Source organism: Martes martes (genome assembly GCF_963455335.1).
Source record: "Martes martes genome assembly, chromosome: 7".
Lineage (NCBI taxonomy): Eukaryota > Metazoa > Chordata > Mammalia > Carnivora > Mustelidae > Martes > Martes martes.
The window spans coordinates 62,225,479-62,244,542 of record NC_137894.1 but is presented as its reverse complement, the minus strand read 5'-3'; the positions used below and the strand labels follow the sequence as shown (position 1 = coordinate 62,244,542).

The 19,064-nt window shown below is 41.1% G+C and overlaps 1 protein-coding gene across 1 annotated transcript in view; it reads right to left on the bottom strand.

Annotated features, from left to right (window-relative positions):
• Positions 1 to 19,064, bottom strand: part of TUBGCP4 (tubulin gamma complex component 4) — a 44,533-nt gene that overhangs the window by 24,332 nt on the left and 1,137 nt on the right. Inside the window, exons 2-9 of the mRNA XM_080807883.1 lie at positions 15,216 to 15,344; positions 12,260 to 12,382; positions 11,822 to 11,875; positions 10,589 to 10,645; positions 7,343 to 7,422; positions 4,552 to 4,753; positions 995 to 1,160; positions 658 to 782 (exon numbers count right to left, since the gene is read on the bottom strand). Of these exons, the coding sequence (XP_080664009.1) occupies positions 658 to 782; positions 995 to 1,160; positions 4,552 to 4,753; positions 7,343 to 7,422; positions 10,589 to 10,645; positions 11,822 to 11,875; positions 12,260 to 12,382; positions 15,216 to 15,344 (936 nt within the window). The remainder of the gene's footprint in view (positions 1 to 657; positions 783 to 994; positions 1,161 to 4,551; positions 4,754 to 7,342; positions 7,423 to 10,588; positions 10,646 to 11,821; positions 11,876 to 12,259; positions 12,383 to 15,215; positions 15,345 to 19,064) is intronic.

Below are 19,064 nucleotides of genomic sequence, written 5' to 3'. Positions count from 1 at the left end.
GAGCAGGGAGCCTGACTCTGGGCTCAATCCCAGGACCCTTGGATCATGACCTGAGTGGAAGTCAGACGCTTAAGGCAGACACTTAACTGACTGAGCCGCCCAGGGGGCCCCTAAACAAATTAATCTTAAAAAAAAAAAAAAAAAGGGAAGAAAAAAAGAAAGAAAAACACTGAGCTAGGAGTTACAAGCCCTGCTTCTGACTTCACCTTTGTTACTTTGCAACACTAGCCAAGTTAGCTTTCTATTTTATTCATTTGTAAAAATGGAAAAATAAAACTTATTCTATGTTCCTCATAGTTATTACACCCAATTAATGAAAAAGTAATAAAGCCATCTAAAATATAAGCAAGGTGCTAAATTTAGTCAGAATCCATTGATTCCTAGCCATTATCACCAACTACATTGATAGATTCAAAATGTGGACTGCCTGAATTTGAAAGTAGACCTTCCTTTATTCAAGTAAATAGCTAACTAGAATCCTGTCAGGTGTGGAGACTAAAGCAGTTCTGCGTCTGTTATGAAAAACTTGCCCTGCGACTCTCACAATTCCCTCCAAGCTAAACTCTAACCACATCAAGAAGCAATGGAAGTCAAGTGCTCAATTTCTGGGGGCCTAGTCTGTCTTCCTGCTAAGAAAGCCTACTAGGACATACAAACCTCGGCCACGGTACTACGAACACGATCCACCACCTGCTCGAAATCCACGAGGCTGAAGAGTGGCTGCTGTTTGAGCCGATGGAGCTCCGCAGCGAAAGTGTCCTCCTGGTTCTTCAAAATGGATCCTACAAAGCAGGCAGGCACCATCAAAGGAAGGCAGAGAACAGCAGGACGGGCTTGTCCCCCTGGTGCATCTCCTTCTGGTTTCTCACGTAAGTGCGTCCTGGTCGTGCTGCAATCTCAGTGCAGAAACCTTATCAGCCACTCCCTTGGAGGGGCCACGTGCTATTAAAAAGGGCCTTTAAAGACAGGGCCCACTGGGCAAGGAGGTTCTTACCTTTCCTCGTCAGGTTTACATTTTGATTCTCAAACATCTGGACAGATTCTCCAACAAACAGGATTTTTTCAGCAACCCTCACTGGAATGTAGGATGGCAAAATCTCCACTCGTAAGGAAAACTGTTTTAGGGACGGAGCCAGCATGTTCTCTTCCTCTATCAGGCGCTATGCAAGGAAATAATCCACATCAGACATGATGGATGAAGTAAGAAGTCGAAGGCAAGAAAACATCAACTCTCCCAACCCATGATTTCTATTTTTTTCTAGAGGTATGGACTTGAATTTTTAAAAAATTCTTATATAGAGGAAGGGTGTGCTCAAGTTGGGGAGGGACAGAGGTGACAGAGAATCTCAAGCAGACTCCGTGTTGAGCACAGAGCTGCACATGGGGCTTGATCTCAGACCTGAGCCGAATCAGGAGTTGGATGCTAACCAACAGAGCCACACAGGCGCCCCGAAGCAGGGACTTACTTTTTTTTTTTTTAAACGATTTTATTTATTTGATAGAGACACAGTGAGAGAGGGAACACAAACAGGGGGAGTAGGAGAGAGAGAAGCAGGGTTCCCACTGAGCAGGGAGCCCCCATGTGGGGGCTCGATCCCAGGACCCTGAGATCATGACCTGAGCCAAAGGCAGATGTTTAGCGACTGAGCCACCCAGGCGCCCCCAGAAGCAGGGATTTAAATCTGAAGTTGCACAATGCCTGAACTACCAGTGTCAGAGAGATGAACATACTTCTATTTTCAGACAGCTGGATAGCACAGTGGAAATAACAGTCTTGTTGTTTTTTTTGTTTTGTTTTTTGTTTTTCAACATTAGGATTTTAGTCCTCACTCTGCCTTTACTATGTAAGAATTTGTGTAGCAGATTGGGAACTCAGTTTCCTTACCTGTAGCATGGAATCATTAGTCTTTATTTTTCCAGGTCTATAGGTCTAGACTTCATGATCTCGCCATTTATGTGGGCTCTGCCCAGCTCTTCACTAGTACGTACCCAGAGTCATTAAGCCAAGTGGTTCTCAAAGTGTGGCTCCCAGACCAGCAGCATGAGCCTCACTTGGAAGCTTGTTAGAAATGAAAATTTTCAAGCCCCTCCCTAGATCCAGGACAACCTGGGAGATGAGGCCCAGCCATCCCTCTCCGTTTTAACAAGCTCTCCAGCTGATTCTGACACACGTGGAAGTTTGAGAACCACTGAATCGGCCCATGAAGCCCCAGATGCCCACCACCCAAACAGTCAGTGCCCCCCCCCCAACCTCCTACTTGTTTTGGATTTGACCCTTATCCTCCAGCTCCAACCAGGAACTTTGGGCTCCACAATCCTGCCTTTGAGCTCTGCTGTTCACCCTTACTGTTCTGCGCTTTAATGCAGGTGGTGCTCAGGGCATTTTCCTATTGATCTCCTAACTCTTCTTAAACAATCCTATCTTTTTCCATCACTGAACTGATCATTGTAACAGGTGTTTTTTTGTTCTTGTTTTTAAATATTTTATCTACTTGATAGAGACAGTGAGAGAGGAAACACAAGGCGGGGAGGGGGGGGGGTGGAGAGGGAAAGTAGGCTTCCCGATGAGCAGGGAACCCAATGTGGGGCTTGATCCCAGGACACCGGGATCATGACCTGAGTCAAAGGCAGATGCTTAATGACTGAGCCACACAGGCACCCCATAACAGGTGTTTTAAATCTTTTTACATCACAGGACTCTCTGCCATATATAAAAGCTATGGACCTTCCAGACAAACATACAAACATACATTAAACAGAACCTCCCGAAGCCACCCATGGGCCCCAAGTTAAAAACTGCTAGGTGCTGATGACTCCTTAAACTTATCTTCAAGCTAAACTGTTCTCATGGGATACAAGCTCAGCCCACTGGACATTTCCTGCAAGTACCTCAAACTCAACATGTCCAAAAGTAAATCTTTCTTTTTTTTTTTTTTTTTTAAAGTAGGCTCCAAACCCAGCATGAAGCCCAATGTGAGGATTGAACTCATGACCCTGAGATCAAGACCCCAGCTGACAGCAAGAATCAGATGCTGAAGGGATGAGCCACTCAGGTGCTGCTCAACATGAAATCCATTAGATGGACCCAAAATTAGATCCATCTCTTTTCTCCCAGTACCTGCCATACACATTCCATATCATCTCTACCCACCTAGCTGCTGAAGGCAGAAACTGGGTAACATTCTTGATCCTTCCCTCTGCACCGCTATCCAATCACTAAGGCCTACCTATTCCATGTCCCAAATCTCCCTCAGGCCACTCTATTCTTCTGCATGTTTATTGTCACCACCCTTAGTTTAGGCCACCATTATTTTTCACCTGAGTGTCCCCAACATTCTCTTAACTGGATCTACCTGTTGCTAGCCTTGATTTTTTAAAAAACAATTTCCCCACACACTATCCAGAGTCATCTATCATAAAGTCTGATTGTGTTAACCTCTTGCCTAAAATTCTTCACTGGCTCTCAGTTCTTTTGAGGTTCAAGTCCAAATTCCTTCCCATAGTTTACAACGGCTTTCATGATCTTATCTCAATAGTTTCATCGGCTGCGACTTCCCCAATCCCCTCCACTGTCCTTGCACTTTGTATTTCAGCCTTTACTTGACTGTTTCAATTGAATTACTACTGGTTCCTCAACTAAACCATCTTTCATGGTCTCTGTACTTTGTACACATCCATCCCCCTGCCTGGAACATTTCTGGACCTCTCCTCCCAAACTCTTTGCAATTTAGATGTACATTCCACTGCAAAGCTTCTCTAGCTACCCTAAGACCAAGTTCTGAGAACACCCATAATTGTGCTTTCCAGAGCACTTAGTGCAATGTAATGTCACTGCTACATTTTATTCATTTACTTCAGTTCAACACCCAGTAACTCTCCTAGAACAGTGCCTGGCATATATGTAACAGGCATTTGAGAATATGTTGTAGCAGGACAAATAAATAAATAAACATATCAATGGATGAATAAAGACAAAACAGAGCTTTGGGGACTCTAACTGAAATTCCAAGCTGCATTTAAAAGTTATAGGGTAGGGGCTCCTAGGTGGCTCACTCGTTAAGCATCTATCTGCCTTTGGATCAGGTCATGATCCTGGGGTCCTGGGATCAGGCCCCATGTCGGGCTCCCTGCTCAGCTGGGAGCCTGCTTCTCCCTCTCCCTCTGCCTCTCTCCCTGCTTGTGCTCTGTCAAATAAATAAAATCTTAAAAATAAAAAGTTATAGGATAGCTACGTGGCTACCTTAAGAGATAAGGCTTATTAACCTCAGTAATGCACATACTGGGTAAAGGGGAAACAAAGGAATCTCACAAATATATTTTCTATTTCGTAGTCTCACATTAAGTTAGGTGTTAAGAATGCAAATAAGATAAAACCAAGTTCAAGTGTTTATATCTGCAGAATTTGTGAAAGGTGCTTCAACTACTACAAGCTGGGAACGGCAGGGGGACGGAGGATTGGGGGGGGTTGGAAATCACTGAAAGGTCAACTAGGTGTAGACTTTACTGACTCCTGGCAGGAGTATATTATTAGGCTTTCTGTTATGCTCTCACCAAGTCCTGGAGTTCTCGCAACTGTTTTCCTGTCAGTCCCCCAATGCCCAGATCCTCCTCATCCTCTTCTGGCTGGGCACTGACATTACCAGAAGAGGGACCTTGTTTGATAAAGAACTCTTCGTGCTGGTCCAGGAGGAGTCCATGTAGCATCCAGGCTGAGAGCTGCTTATACATGACCCCATGACACACGGCCAGGATCCTGAGTGGAGAGAAAAGCAGAAGCCTTAGAAGTCCTCTTAACAAACATTAAATCCCACATCGTCACAGAGGCCATGCTCTAAACTGCGACAGGATAAACAGAGGCCTGAGGGTCTGATGACTCAGAAGGAAAATAACCAATTAAGCTAAAAATAATTGTGCTATTTTAATTTAAATGTTTGTGGATGAACTAGTGATTAAATTTCCCAAACTTGTAGGCTAAATGTTCAGTAAATTTCCCAAACTTGTAGGCTAAATGTTCAGTAAACGTTCTACTAGTTTTTTAGAAGAAACACATTTCCCAAACTTGTAGGCTAAATGTTCAGTAAATTTCCCAAACTTGTAGGCTAAATGTTCAGTAAACGTTCTACTAGTTTTTTAGAAGAGACACATTTTCTTTCCTCCTTTTATGTAAAGTGAGTTTCAAAACTGAGGGTCCTTGTTAAAATTAAATTTTTTTTAATTTTTTTTTTAAATTTATTCATTTGTTAGAGAGAGAGAGAGCGCGAGCGAGCACAGGCAGACAGAGTGGTAGGCAGAGGCAGAGGGAGAAGCAGGCTCCCCACCAAGCAAGGAGCCCGATGTGGGACTCCATCCCAGGACGCTGGGATCATGACCTGAGCCGAAGGCAGTCGCTTAACCAACTGAGCCACCCAGGCGTCCCTCCTTGTTAAAATTAAATGTGCTTACAGGAGTCTTTTTGGCTGACACAATATTAAATTTGTTTTTGTTGGAATCACACAGAGAGAGTAGATTCAGTCTGTGAGAAGCAGGTACACCTGAAGAAGGATAATCCAACAAAACGCAGAAAGGTTGTTGAAGAAGGTGATATTCTCATGGTTTCAAAGGACCACTTCCCAGATAACATGAATTACAAAGGAAAATGTGCCTTTAAAATGGAGAGATCTGACAGAAAACACTAAACCAAGTGATCAAGCTTTTACAACACCAAAAATGGAACACACTTACTTTCTGTGCCTTCTGATGTAATGCGACAAGAAATAATGTGGCCTATGGTACGTAGTGTTCTTGCCAAGTATCAGGAAATAATCAGAAAAATCTGGATCGTGTAACAGTTTACAAGACAACCAGTCAAGACTTTAAAAATGTCAACAGTCACGAAAGATTGAAAAGGCAAGGAAAGGCACTGTTGCAAATTAAAGGGGACTAAAACGAGGTGACTGCCAAATGCCACGTGAGAACACATACTGCGTCTGGGAGTACAAAAAACAAGGGGAAAGGACTTCTGGTTGACAGATGGAGACATTCAGATTTATTCTGGATAATACACCGTTAATGTTAACTTTTTTGGGTGTAATATGGTATCAAGGTTATCTTAAGAGAACTGAGATTAGATAAGCCTTTTTCCTAAAGAGATAGAAAGCCTAAGTATTTGATAGTTAGGCCTTTCAAATGATTCCATAAAAAAATGTGTTGTGTGTGTGTTTGTATATTTATATATACTTACATGCATATATTTCATACTCCACATAGAGGGGAAAAAGAAAAATGGGGTCAAATGTTAACAATTAGTGAAGCTAAAGGATATACAGGTGTTTATTATACTGTTCTTACAACTTTTTGTAGACATGGAAATTTTCAAAATAATTTGGGGAGAAAAGAAACTATGAGCTTGAGTCTGCTATTTATAGTAAGCTAACTGGATGGAATCCCTCTTTAAAAAAATCAAATGGGAGGCCATTTACATTGTGCACATTTGAATATTTGGTCTATAAAATTTGGTCCCTGCAAATATATAACAAACATGCACTTATCACATGATCTATGCAAGATTTTATATCCCATGCATAAAACTATATATATTTACATAGAAAGAAATATACAGCAGAAGTTAAATTGTTTATCTCAAAGATCAGAAAATACTTCTTCTCTTTGCATGTATCTTCTATAATCAAAACGCAGTTCTTTTATTAGAAAAAAAAAAGCCCTGTGATAGAGAATTAAACAGAATTAAGCATGTTCTGGAACATTTCCTTGGGTGGATTCTAACAATAATATAGTATTTTTAATTTTAATTTTATTTTATAGACTATCAAGTGAATATACCTCTTTTGCTTTCTTCCGGCTACTGGTAATTTTCTAATTTCCTGATAGAACAGACACCATTACAACAAATGTTTCTACATATGGTTATTTTCTTCTTTCGAGTAACTTAGGATAAAATTCTTAAGAGTGGCATTATGGGATTATAGAGTATAAACATTTTTAAGGCCCTTGATATGAAATACCAGCTACTCAAAATACACATGATTAGATACAGCTACTTTATCCTGCACATGTAATGGAAATTCTCCAAGGATAATGATAAGGATAAAAAGCATTGCTTCAAGGTTATCTAGGCAATTAGATCCTAGCTTTGATACTCAACACTTCATAACACTCTTTATGCAGTTTCCGAACCATCATACATGGGGGCTTTTCTATCCTGCTCTACACAGAAAACCTCATGGATCTTTTCTATCCTGGTCATAGGAGAAAACCTGAGATGACCTGAAAATAAAACAAATACAAAGTGAAGTCACTTGATCACCCGCCCCCACTCCCAATTCCCAGTTAAGCCATGACTTACTTTTCTAGCGCGCTGCGAACAGGAGGCAAACCTCCACAGCTGTGTTTGTATACCGTTTCCAGGATCTGACAACCATGAATCTGTGCAAAATACAGCCTTGTCAAACTTAATTCCATTTTAATAGTTCATGTAGCACAAACTCATATTCTATATTCAATCCAGATGGTACAACCCAGCGGATAATGGGGCTAAAGATCTATGTGTAGTTCTGATTCTGACTCCAATGTATTTGGGGGGCGCGGTTTCCGCTACAACACCAAGCAATTCTTGAACAGCAGCTGGGTGTCCTACAGGTCAACTCGATTCTGACACTACCTACCCAGAATATTATCAGATTCTACAAGTTAGGGGGTCAGTCCCACAAGGCTGTCCTCTGCCTCTGACACCAGTCTCAAGCCCAGGACGGATGGGCTGATAAATCACAAGTTCCCACGAGCCTCTCCCTGGGTTCCATTAATTTGCTAGCGCAGCTCACAGAACTCAGAACACCCGTTTACTCACTAGATTACCTGTTTATTAAAAACATACTAAAGACAGAATCAAGAGTCAGCTAAAGAGATGCACAGTGTGAGGTCCCAAACAAAGGAGTCCCTGTGGAATGTGGGCCCAGCAGTGCAGCACAAAGTGTTCTGGTTCATCAACCCACAAGTTCTCTGAAAGCAGACCTTTCGGGTTTTTACGGAGGCCTCATTACAGAGGCACAGGTGATTAAGTCACTAGCTACTGGCAATTGAACTCAATCTCTAGCCCCTCTCTCCTTCCCAGAGGTCAGGGGTACGCAGCCTCAATCCTCCAATCAAATGGTTGGTTCTCCTGGCAACCAGCCCACCCTTAGATACGCTTTCCAAAAGTCACCGCAGGAACACAGACTCAGGTGTGGTTGATAGGGGTTTGTTACGACTATCAAGACACCTTTATCATTCTTGTCATTTAGGAAATTCCAAGCGTTTTAGAAGCCCTGTGTCAGAAAGGGGATGGAGACCTAACCTACATTTCTTATTATAGATCACAATATCACAATAGTTGTTCTCAAAAGTATGGACCCTCGACCCTCCCTACTCCTCTCCACCCACCCATATCCCAGCAGCAGCAGCCGCAGCAGCACCTGGGAGTTTGTAAGAAATGCAAATTGTTGGGCCCAACTCCAGCCTTACTGAATCAGCGTCTCTGGGGTAGGGCCCAGCCATGTGGTTCTAACATTCTGTTCCAAGTGATTCTAATGTACAATGAAGTTTGAGAACTATTTGCGCTAGAGAAACCAGAATCATTTAGAGTTGAAATTCCAAGCTAAGAGGTAAAGAAAGCTCTTTATTTCAGATTAAGGCCTAATTCAGACTATTTATAAAAACGAAATTTTCCAAAAATCTGTTTCCTCCTTCTATGTCCTTTTGGCTGTTTTTTTTTTTTTTAAGATTTATTTATTTATTTGACAGAGAGATCACAAGTAGGCAGAGAGGCAGGCAGAGAGAGAGAGGGGGAAGCAGGCTCCCTGCTGAGCAAAGAGCTGGATGTGGGGCTTGATCCCAGGATCCTGAGATCATGACCTGAGCTGAAGGCAGAGGCTTAACCCACTGAGCCACCCCTTTTTGTCTTTCTTTTTAAAACTGCTTTATTGAGGTTTAATTTATATACCATAAAATTCATCCGTTTTAAGTATACTATTCAATGACGCTTACTAAATTTACAGTGTTGTGCAATCATTGCTATAATCTAGTTTTATAACATTTCCATCACTCTAAAAGGATCCCTTATGTCTGCTGGCTATCATCCCTGTTCTCCCCCCAACCCCTATTCTTAAGACCTCATTTTTTTAACTCTCTAGAGCCAGAGCCCACCAGCTTCTCTACTACTACCCGGGCAAGCAGGAAGATTTGCCCATCTGCAGTCGCTCTACTCAGTTTCTACTCTTCTTCCTGTGGCCAGTGGAAACTGGAAGTCAACTGAGATGTGTAGCTAAGCACGGAACTCTTACCGTAGCTCTACTTATCTAAAAGGTCCCCTCCATCTTGGGAAGAGAGTTTAGTAGAGCGGTTAAGACCATAATCTTTTGAGCCAGACATATCCGGGTTTAGATTCCTACTCTGCCATCTCCTACCATCTGTGTGACATTAAGCACATTCCCTAACCTACTTGACCCTGTAGAGGACTGAAAGGGATCAAGTATGTGAAGCACTTAGCAGTGTCTGGTATACAGTAAGTACATAATAAAAGCTGAGTGTTATCTGATGAGGGTAATCAGCTTTGAAGGCCAAACAGCACCTCCCCTACTGGCTTTGGGGGCTCAGAATGAGCTCAGCACAGCAGAAATATCTATATTCACACAGCACAAAAAATGAAGAAGAAAGCTGGCAAATTAACCGGTTAATTAGTTATATTTATCAAGGTAAACACTCCTAATAATCTAAGGGACAAATATAACAGCTTAAAAACATAAATGAGCTAAACATATTTAATCCATCTGTCCTTTTTCATTCAGTTACAGACTAGCGGATTCTTCTACTGTGAAATCTCAAAGCATTTTTTCCTTAGTTATTATCTCTGCCCAGAAAAGGCATTCTCCTGTTATTGGGGACACTTACTTTTCAATGCACATGATAAGAACTTGTGATAAGGATAGGCATATTTAATAAAATAAGCATCTGGGTTTCAACCAATGATCTAATTCTCAGAAAACTGCCGACACCCTAATCATAAATCTATTATTCTTTCTAAAGATGAACTTTCCACTTCCCAAGATCCATATCCAACAATTTTTCTTAAAGATTTTATTTATTTGAGAGAGAAAGCATGAGCCAGAGGGAGGGGCAGAGGGAGAAGCAGACTCCCAGCTGGATGGGGAGCACGACATGGGGCTCAATCCCAGGACCCTGAGATGGTAACATGAGCTGAAGGCAGATGCTTGAGCCACCCAGTCATCCCCATATCCAAAACGTCTAAATCCTTAATGTAAAACACTCTCACCTCCGCATACCATCCATAGCATTTTGCTTTTACCCACCAGTATTCTGGGGTACATCTATTAACATCACCCCCATCTTCAGATCAGGAGGTGCTTAAGGGCAGTGTCATAACTTCTTTTTGCATTTCTGACATTTAGCATGATATCCAAGCAAATATATTAAAATAATGAATAAATAAATGAAAACTACTAAAAACTAGGGTCCTCAAAAAAGAATGTAAAGCAAAATTTATTATGAATACATCCTTGGTGCTTACCACAGCAAAGGAAAAAAAGAAAGTTCTCACCTTTTGACTTTTAATTTGTTCTACCACGACCATTACAGAGGGGAAAAGGAGCTGGAACTGCAAAGCACAGAAAAATTAGGAGGGCACATAATCAAATATAAGGGAAAAAAAATGACTCAGGAAATGCTTTTGTTTCTAAATAGTCCCACTTAACACAAAGACGGCAATACCACAGAACAGCCAAGATCCAGTATCCTAAGGCAATTCGATACAGGTTTGGCTGCAGAGAGAGAATGACAGAAGCAGTTTCTATTTCTGAGGCTAGCATAACTGTTAATATTGAAGTCAACACAGAGCATTAATATCAGACATTAGATTTTTACTAAATTTGGAGCTTTCTGAACAGTTCTGATCTCAGAAAGTATACAAAATATAAAATGCCGGGCTCTGAATCCAGAAGGAAAAATGTTCTCAAAAAATAATGTCTTAAGTTATTCTTTTTAAAAATAGGTTTAATTATAATTTTTAAAATTTTTTTAGAGAGAGGGGGTTGGCAGATGGAGAGGGAGAGAGAATTATAAGCAGGCTGCATGCCCAGCACAGAGCCTGACACAGGGCTTGATCTCACCACCCTGAGATCATGACCTGAGCCAAAATCAAGAGTCAGATGCTTAAATGACTGACCCACCCAGATGCCCCTCTTTTTTTTTTTTAATTCTTCACTTTTTTTAAAAAAGCTTTTATTTATTTATTTGACAGAGAGAGACAGCGAGACAGGGAACACAAGCAGAGGGAGTGGGGGAGGGAGAAGCAGGCTTCCTGCTGCTGTAGGGCTTGATCCCAGGATCCTGGGATCATGATCTGAGCGAAAGGCAGATGCCTAACAACTGAGCCACCCAGGCTCCCCATATTCTTCACTTATTTATTATTATTATTATTATTATTATTTTAATTTGACAGAGATCACAAGTGGGCAGAGAGGCAGGCAGAGAGAGAGGAAGGGAAGCAGGCTCCCTGCTGAGCAGAGAGCCTGAAGCAGGGCTCCATCCCAGGACCCTGGAATCATGACCTGACCTGAAGGCAGAGGCTTTAACCCACTGAGCCACCCAGGCGCCCCTTCTTCACTTATTTTAAAGATTTTTAAAGTAATCTCTCCACCCAACATGGGGCTCAAACTCACAACCCTGATATCAACAGTCGCATGCTCCACCAACTGAGCCAGCCGGCCACCCTTTAGATTATTCTAACAGTTATCAACAGATCCTAAGGTATTTTATTATTTGGGCAGCATACCTGATCCAAGGAGTAATTGACATGTGATATGGAAAGATGGGGGTCAGCCAGGAACTGCAACAAAAACCACTGTGATTAGGGCTCCATAAAAATATCTCAATCTATTTGATCTCTGAAAACTAGATAGGAATCTGAGAATGGGCTCCCTGTTAGTTTTAGGCTATCGAGAATTGATAGTTCGTAGAGTATTAATTCTGATTTTACAGGTGACCCAAAAAAACAAAGACAGGGTTCTGATAAACTCACTCAAGAACCTTTGCCATGATCTGCCTGCCACTTTGACTGTGGCTTGGGCAATTACAGACTATACTGTACCCTGCAGCCATGCAGAAAATAGATCTCTCTTAACTACGTGACCACATCAAAGGGTATTTCAAATTCAAGAACATGCCCTAAGCAGCTGTCCCAGAGACGCCTTTCCCGTATCGCCTCTCTCACCTCTTGTTCCAAATCAAGCAGTGCTTGGCGATAAGGCTGCAAAACGGAATCCAGCCCCGTGCAGAAGGCCCTTAGGTAGATTCCATGTAACCCACCTTGGCCCTGCTGAGATGGATGGTGATCCTGAAATCAAACACAGAGAACTCAGCCTCATGGCTCACACTCTAAAACCACACTCTAAAACCCGAGGAAAACATTATCTTTTGTTAGTTTTACTGTTTTTGCTTGTTTCCATAGCAAAGCCATGCTTCAGTGAGAGGAAAAACCAACTAGAGAGACAGATTTTGAGTTTTTACCTTTTAAAATGTGATATTTTAATTTTCCATGCAGCCTGGATGTTACAAACAATCAGGTAGGGGGCACCTGGGTGGCTCAGTCAGTTAAGCAACTGACTCTTGATTTCGGCTCAGGTCATGATCTCAGGGTCGAGAGATGGAGCCCCACATTGGGCTCTGTGCTCAGCATGGAGCCTCCTTAAGATTCTTTTTCTCCCTCTCCCCTTTTCTCTCTCTCTCTGCCTCTCTAAAATAAACAACCAGGTACTACCCCATATTGTCAGTGGAGATTTTTCTACAACTAACCTTATAACTTCCAGCTTAAATCCCCTTGGTGGCTTCCCATTGCCCCAAAATAATATCTCAACTCCTCTGCATGGCATACAGTGGCTTCTACATTCGCACCCCTAACTATCTCTCTAAAATTATCTTTTACTGCTTCCAACTTCACATTCTCATTTCCAAACTACCCACAGTTCGCCAAATGTGCCTTGCTTCTATTTCTCACCCCCATGAATCTGGATGTGTTCCACTTATAACAGTGTACTCATCTTTGTGACAAATACCTACTCTTCCTACAGGACCCAACTCAAGCATCTCTTTTCTCAGTGCCCTTCCTAACTCTCCCGAGGAAACGAATCACCCCCACATTGTTGCTTTCAGAGCATCTCTGTGTAGTGCTGGAACTGTACTTTGGTTTATATGCCCCCTTCTCTAAACCAAGAGCTTCGTGAAGGAAGAACACGCACTTTATTCATCTTTGTAGTTCAGCTTCTAGCACAGTTCTTTGAACACAGGGTAAATATTTACTGAATAAATAAAATGATCTCAATCGTCCTTCTAACATCCCTTCTCCCGCCTGGCCTGGTAACTCATCAGGAGCACGAATCTGATCATCAACATGAGGAGTGGTAAGACCCTCACCAAGAGCCTACTCGCGAATATGACTTGTCTTTCAGGAGACCTGCGATTTTTTTCGAAGAGCCTCTTCTGTATTTTACACGGGGAATTGCAGAGGGAGCTGACTAGAGGCCACAATGACCAGCCTCTCGGGCTATGTTCTTCTGACTTGGTGATCAGGCTCTGGTAGCAGCAGATACAATCACAGGACACCACAACAAACAGGGTAGGAAGCTCAGCCTCAGGGGTCATGAGGCCTGGTATAGTCAGAGGATGCTGCAAAAGGTACTAGCAGTTCCTGGAGATAAAGGTTCACAGCTATAATAAGACTGGCATGGGTATAGGGTGAAATAGACCAGATGGGCTTGCAACCAGCCAATTTTGTTTTGATCTTCTGTCATTCCAAAGAACTAAACGTTTCATTTATCGCGGAATGAAAGAGAAATTAAGTATACTTTTTACTGTTCCAAAAAAAGAGGCACTACAGCTATCTTTAGAATTTGGGAAAGTAGGAATTCACTTATTATATAAGATAAAATCCATATAGTCACAGGAATACAGGACAGCTTTTTCTCTTTTAAGTGTTACTTAAGAAATTAAAACTAGAGGCCTTTTCATCTGTATGTGTGTATATATATATATATATGTGTGTGTGTGTTCCAACTCTGATAATTCATGTGCCCTCATTAATATGATTTTATAGCAAAATGGCATTGATTAGATTTTAAGCTCACATTTAGCTTACACATTTCCAATAAAATACTTTTGAGAGAATCAGAATCCCTGTCCCAGAAAGGAAAATATAACGCATTATTCTCCAACTCTTCTGCCCCATAGATGAGCACGAAAGGCCTGACAACCAATTTATATAAGAGAGGGTACTGATTGCATTATTCCATGAATCCTTCCTTTTCCTTTCTAGAAATCCCCACCTTTCTCTCCAACCAGAATCATTGTTTGAACTGGGCAACAGTCATCACTGAATCACAGTCACACAATTGAGCAATCTTTTTATTTACCACAGACAGAATTACAGACTGCTAAAAATGAAAGGGAATTTAAAAATTTCTCTTTAAAAAAATATGAGTGCTTACTATGTGCCAGGCTCTTTGCATGAATTACCTTGTTTAATCCTTACAACTCTATGAAATAGGTACACTTATTACCCCTACTTTATAGGTAAGTGAACTGAGCCAAAGTTACTGAGCATTAGGTCACTGCCAAGCAGTCTATGGCCAGTAAGTGATAGAGCAGGACACAAATCCTTGACCTCTACACCATTAATCACAATTAACAGTATACACTTCCAATTAACTCATATTAATGGATACTATTTAAGTGCTTGCTATGTGCCAAGCACCTTCTCTGATTTAACTCTTTTAAAATTTTTCAAATAAGAAAAATGAAGCCCAAAGAGCTTAGTTGATTGGCTTAATGTGACTAAGGAAGTTAGAAGCAAAATGACAAAAAGATCTGAAATGATGCTTTATGTTTTTACTGCTGGAACTGGAATTCTGGTCCAGCTCAAACTAATTTAACTCAGGTCTCCTAAAACTCAGGCAAAGCATATTTTCTCTTAAAACAATCTGCCTAGATTGGTCCCTGTGTATATTTTTTCCCTTGTTTAAGCTAGTTACCTGGCCCTCACTTGAATAATTCCAATGATAAGAAATTCATAACATCTTAAGACTCATTTCATATCAGTTACCAATGGATTCACTCAAAACCTGACATGGCTCCTGACCTCTGGGGGTGTCTATTCCCTGGGACCGGCAGCCTACCTGTTGCTGCACATGGCCCGTGTACTGTTCAATGAACTCAGTGAAGCGAATATAGTCTGTGCCCAGCCGGCAGAGGCGATTCAGGACGCTGGTTTCACTGGGATGTAGAAATGGGAAGTCCTGTGACACCTGCAGAAGAGGACAAGCTAAAAACACTGATGCCCACATATCTTGAGGTGCTTCAAATGCTTCATGCTATGAATCACTCTCCTTCTCAAGATGCCCATTTAAGTTTGGTAAATTACAAACTGCTACAAAGGTGTTGCTCCCCATCCCTGACCTAATTAGGTTTATTGAAATTGGTGGTAACACGCAGTAAAGAATTCAAGCACTACCAAGTGTTGCACATTAAAAACAAGCCAACCTCCCCACAGGTGGCTACTGTTACTTGTTTCTTTTGCAATCTTCCAGGGATGGCCTATAAGGATATGGAGTTTTTTACCCGATTTCAACAAAGTCTCTTTAGTGCGACTGCTCAAACCGGGATCTGCAGACTCCAGGGGTTTCTCAGACATATTCTTAAGATTTACAAATTCTCTATTAAATTTTAAATTTTATTTTCATTTCCATAAAAATGTAAAATTAATGTAACATACTATAATCTATAAAAGCACCTTATAACTGGACCTACAAATGTAGTGTCCATATTTTCATTTGTATTTGGTATTTCATTTCATTGGGTATTATTTTAATTGAAAGGAAGGCCAAATAATAACCTACTGTGCTGTATAAAGGTTTCACAGCAGATCGAGTACAACAAAGTAGTAGGAGAATGTACTCATTCAACCACATTTTTTAAATATTGTGGTAAACTATACATAAAAGTTACCATTTTGGCTATCTTTAAAAGTACAGTTCTGTGGCATTAAGTGCATTCACACCGTTGGGCCTACCTCACCACCATCCATTTCCAGAACTTTTTTATCTTCCCAAACTGAAACCCTGTATCCAATAAACATTAACTTCCCATTCCTTCCTCCCCCCAGCCCCTGGCAACCACCCTTCTCTTGCTTGTCTCTATAATTTTGACCATTCTAAGTACTTCAAATAAGTGTAAATACAATATTTGTCCCTTGATGACTGGCTTTTTCACTTCATATGGTGTCTCCAAGGTTGATCCATGTTGTATCATGCATCATCTGAATTTCCTTCCTAAGACTGAAAAATATTCGACTGTATATTTGCTCAGCATTTTGTTTATCCAATTCATCTGCCAAGGGATGCTTGAGTTACTTTTACCTTTTGGCTACAGCAAATAATACTGCCATGAACGTAGGTATACAAATATCTGGGTATTGTATACAATACATACTCGTGTCTCTTCTTTAACTTTTTTTGGGTATATACCTAGAATTGAAATTGCTAGATCATTTGGTAGTTCTATGTTTAATTTTTTTGAAGAGTCACCCTATTATCTTCCACAAGGGCTGCACCATCTTCTGTTCCCACCAGTAATACACAAGGGTTCTTATTTTTCCACGACCTCACCTGCACTTGTCATTTTGTTTTTTCTGAATGGGTATAAAATGCCATCTCATTGATCTGCATTTCCCTAATAATCAGCCATATTGATAATCTTTTCATTTGCTTATTGGCCAGTGTATATCTTCTTTGGAAGATCAACCATCATTTAACCAACACCTACTTATCCCAGGCACTGTGTTACTATCCCGAGATTAAATAGTGAACAAAATCAGATGTAGTTACTATCCCCAAAGAACTTAGCATATTACATATTTATATCATTGAGTACTGTATTTTGTGGATGTCATCTTTACATAATAATAAATGTGGTAATAAATAGGAGCAAAGAAGAATTTTTCTGTTACCAAATCCATACTATGTTTAGGAATCCATTTTTTAAATATTTTATTTATTTATTTGACAGAGAGACACAGCGAGAGAGGGAACACAAGCAGGGGGAGTGGGAGAGGGAGAAGCAGGCTCCCCACAGAGCAGGGAGTTCAATGTGGGGCTCGATCCCAGGACCCTGGGATCATGACCTGAGTGGAAGGCAGCTGCTTAATGGCTGAGCCACCCAGGCGCCCCTTAGGAATCTATTTCACGCATATTTTAATGATACACACTAACCATATCTTCAAGTTAATAACTTAACAACACAGTGCTTAAGAATCTGTCTTTGGGAGGCCAACCTAATTACTCTGTTTAGTGCAGTGTCTCCCTTCAGCTGGAACTATACCCCCAATAAAGCCCTGCCTGTGGCTTTGAAACAAACAAACAAACAAAACTCATATTTGGAGTCAGAGTGCCAGTTTTGAATCCCTGAGTTGCTGCTTACTTGCATGAAAACTTAGGCATATTATAATAACTCTGTGCCTCAGTCTTCATACCTAGAAAGTGGAGATGGTAACTGTGGGGATTAAATGTTAATACATGTAAAGCCATGCACATCGCAAGTGCTCAATACATGAAAGCAATTTTTTATTATTAGGACAGCTCTACACAGTTATCAAGTGATAATTCCCATTAACACTGGAATTTTGAGCAGTGCTTTGTTGGCAGAGTTTTAGAAAAGTTCAAGGTCTAGTTATTCTGAAACAGCAAACAGTACTTTGAAGTTACTGATACCATTCGGTACAACCTACTTATATGAACAGGCATTCTTATTTATTTGTCAGAGACAGAGAGAGACAGACAGACAGAGACAACACAAGCACAGGGAGAGGCAAACAGAGGGGGAAGCACGTGCCCTGCAGAGCAAGGAGCCCCATGTGGGGCTCGATCCCAGAACCCTGGGATCATGACCAGAGCCAAAGGCAGACGCTTAACAGACTGAGCCACCCAGGGGTCCCTGAACGCCTTCTTTACCACAGACTTACTGACATCAAAACAGAGATCTGTAGCAGTCATACTATTATTAAACTCAGTGTTGGAGATTTAGTTTCAGCAAAACAATAGTATATGTCACATTACATCACCAGTTCTCAATCAGAGGGAATTTTGCTCCATTTGGTAATATCTGGAGTTAGTTCTGATTGCCACAATTCAGGGGGTACTACTGACATCTAGTGGGTAGAAGCCATGGATGCTGCTAAACATCCTATAATGCACAAGCAGGACACACTCCCACAACAAAGAATTATGCAGTGTACAATGTCAATAGTGCCACGGTTGAGAAACCATACATTAATGTTATTTTGAATTTATCCATTTGGTAGTTTTGCTTATTTTGTAACAAATAATTGGTTTTACAGTTTTTAAAGAGCAATATGCTTGAGTTTATACTTAGGTTAATGTGTACATATATTCAATATTGTAATAAAATAATTTTTATCAATATTAGGCATTCATAACAATTTTCCTCTTTATTTGATTGTGAAAAACATGCTCTGCAGAAAGTATGCAATATTTTCTGTTTTTAGTAGTCTTTTTTCCTTCCATAAATATCTGAACACCTACTATATGGCAACAATACCCAGTGCTCATCACAAGAAGTGCACCCCTTAACCTCCATCACCTATTTCACCCATTCCCCCATGTCCCTCCCCCTCAGGTAGCCACCAGTTTATTCTCTATAATTAAGAATATGCTGGGGTGCCTGGGTGGCTCAGTGGGTTAAGGCCTCTGTCTTCGGCTCAGGTCATGATCCCACGGTCCTGGGGTCCTGGGATCCTGGGATCGAGCCCTACATCAGGCTCTCTCCTCTGCAGGGAGCCTGCTTCCTCCTCTCTCTCTCTCTCTGCCTGCCTCTCTGCCTACTTGTGATCTCTGTCTGTCAAATAAATAAAATCTTAAAAAAAAAAAATATGTTGCTTGGTTTGGAATTGGCATGACTTTGTGAGCTAGATTCAAATCTTGCCAAATACGAGGACTAGTCACCATAAATTT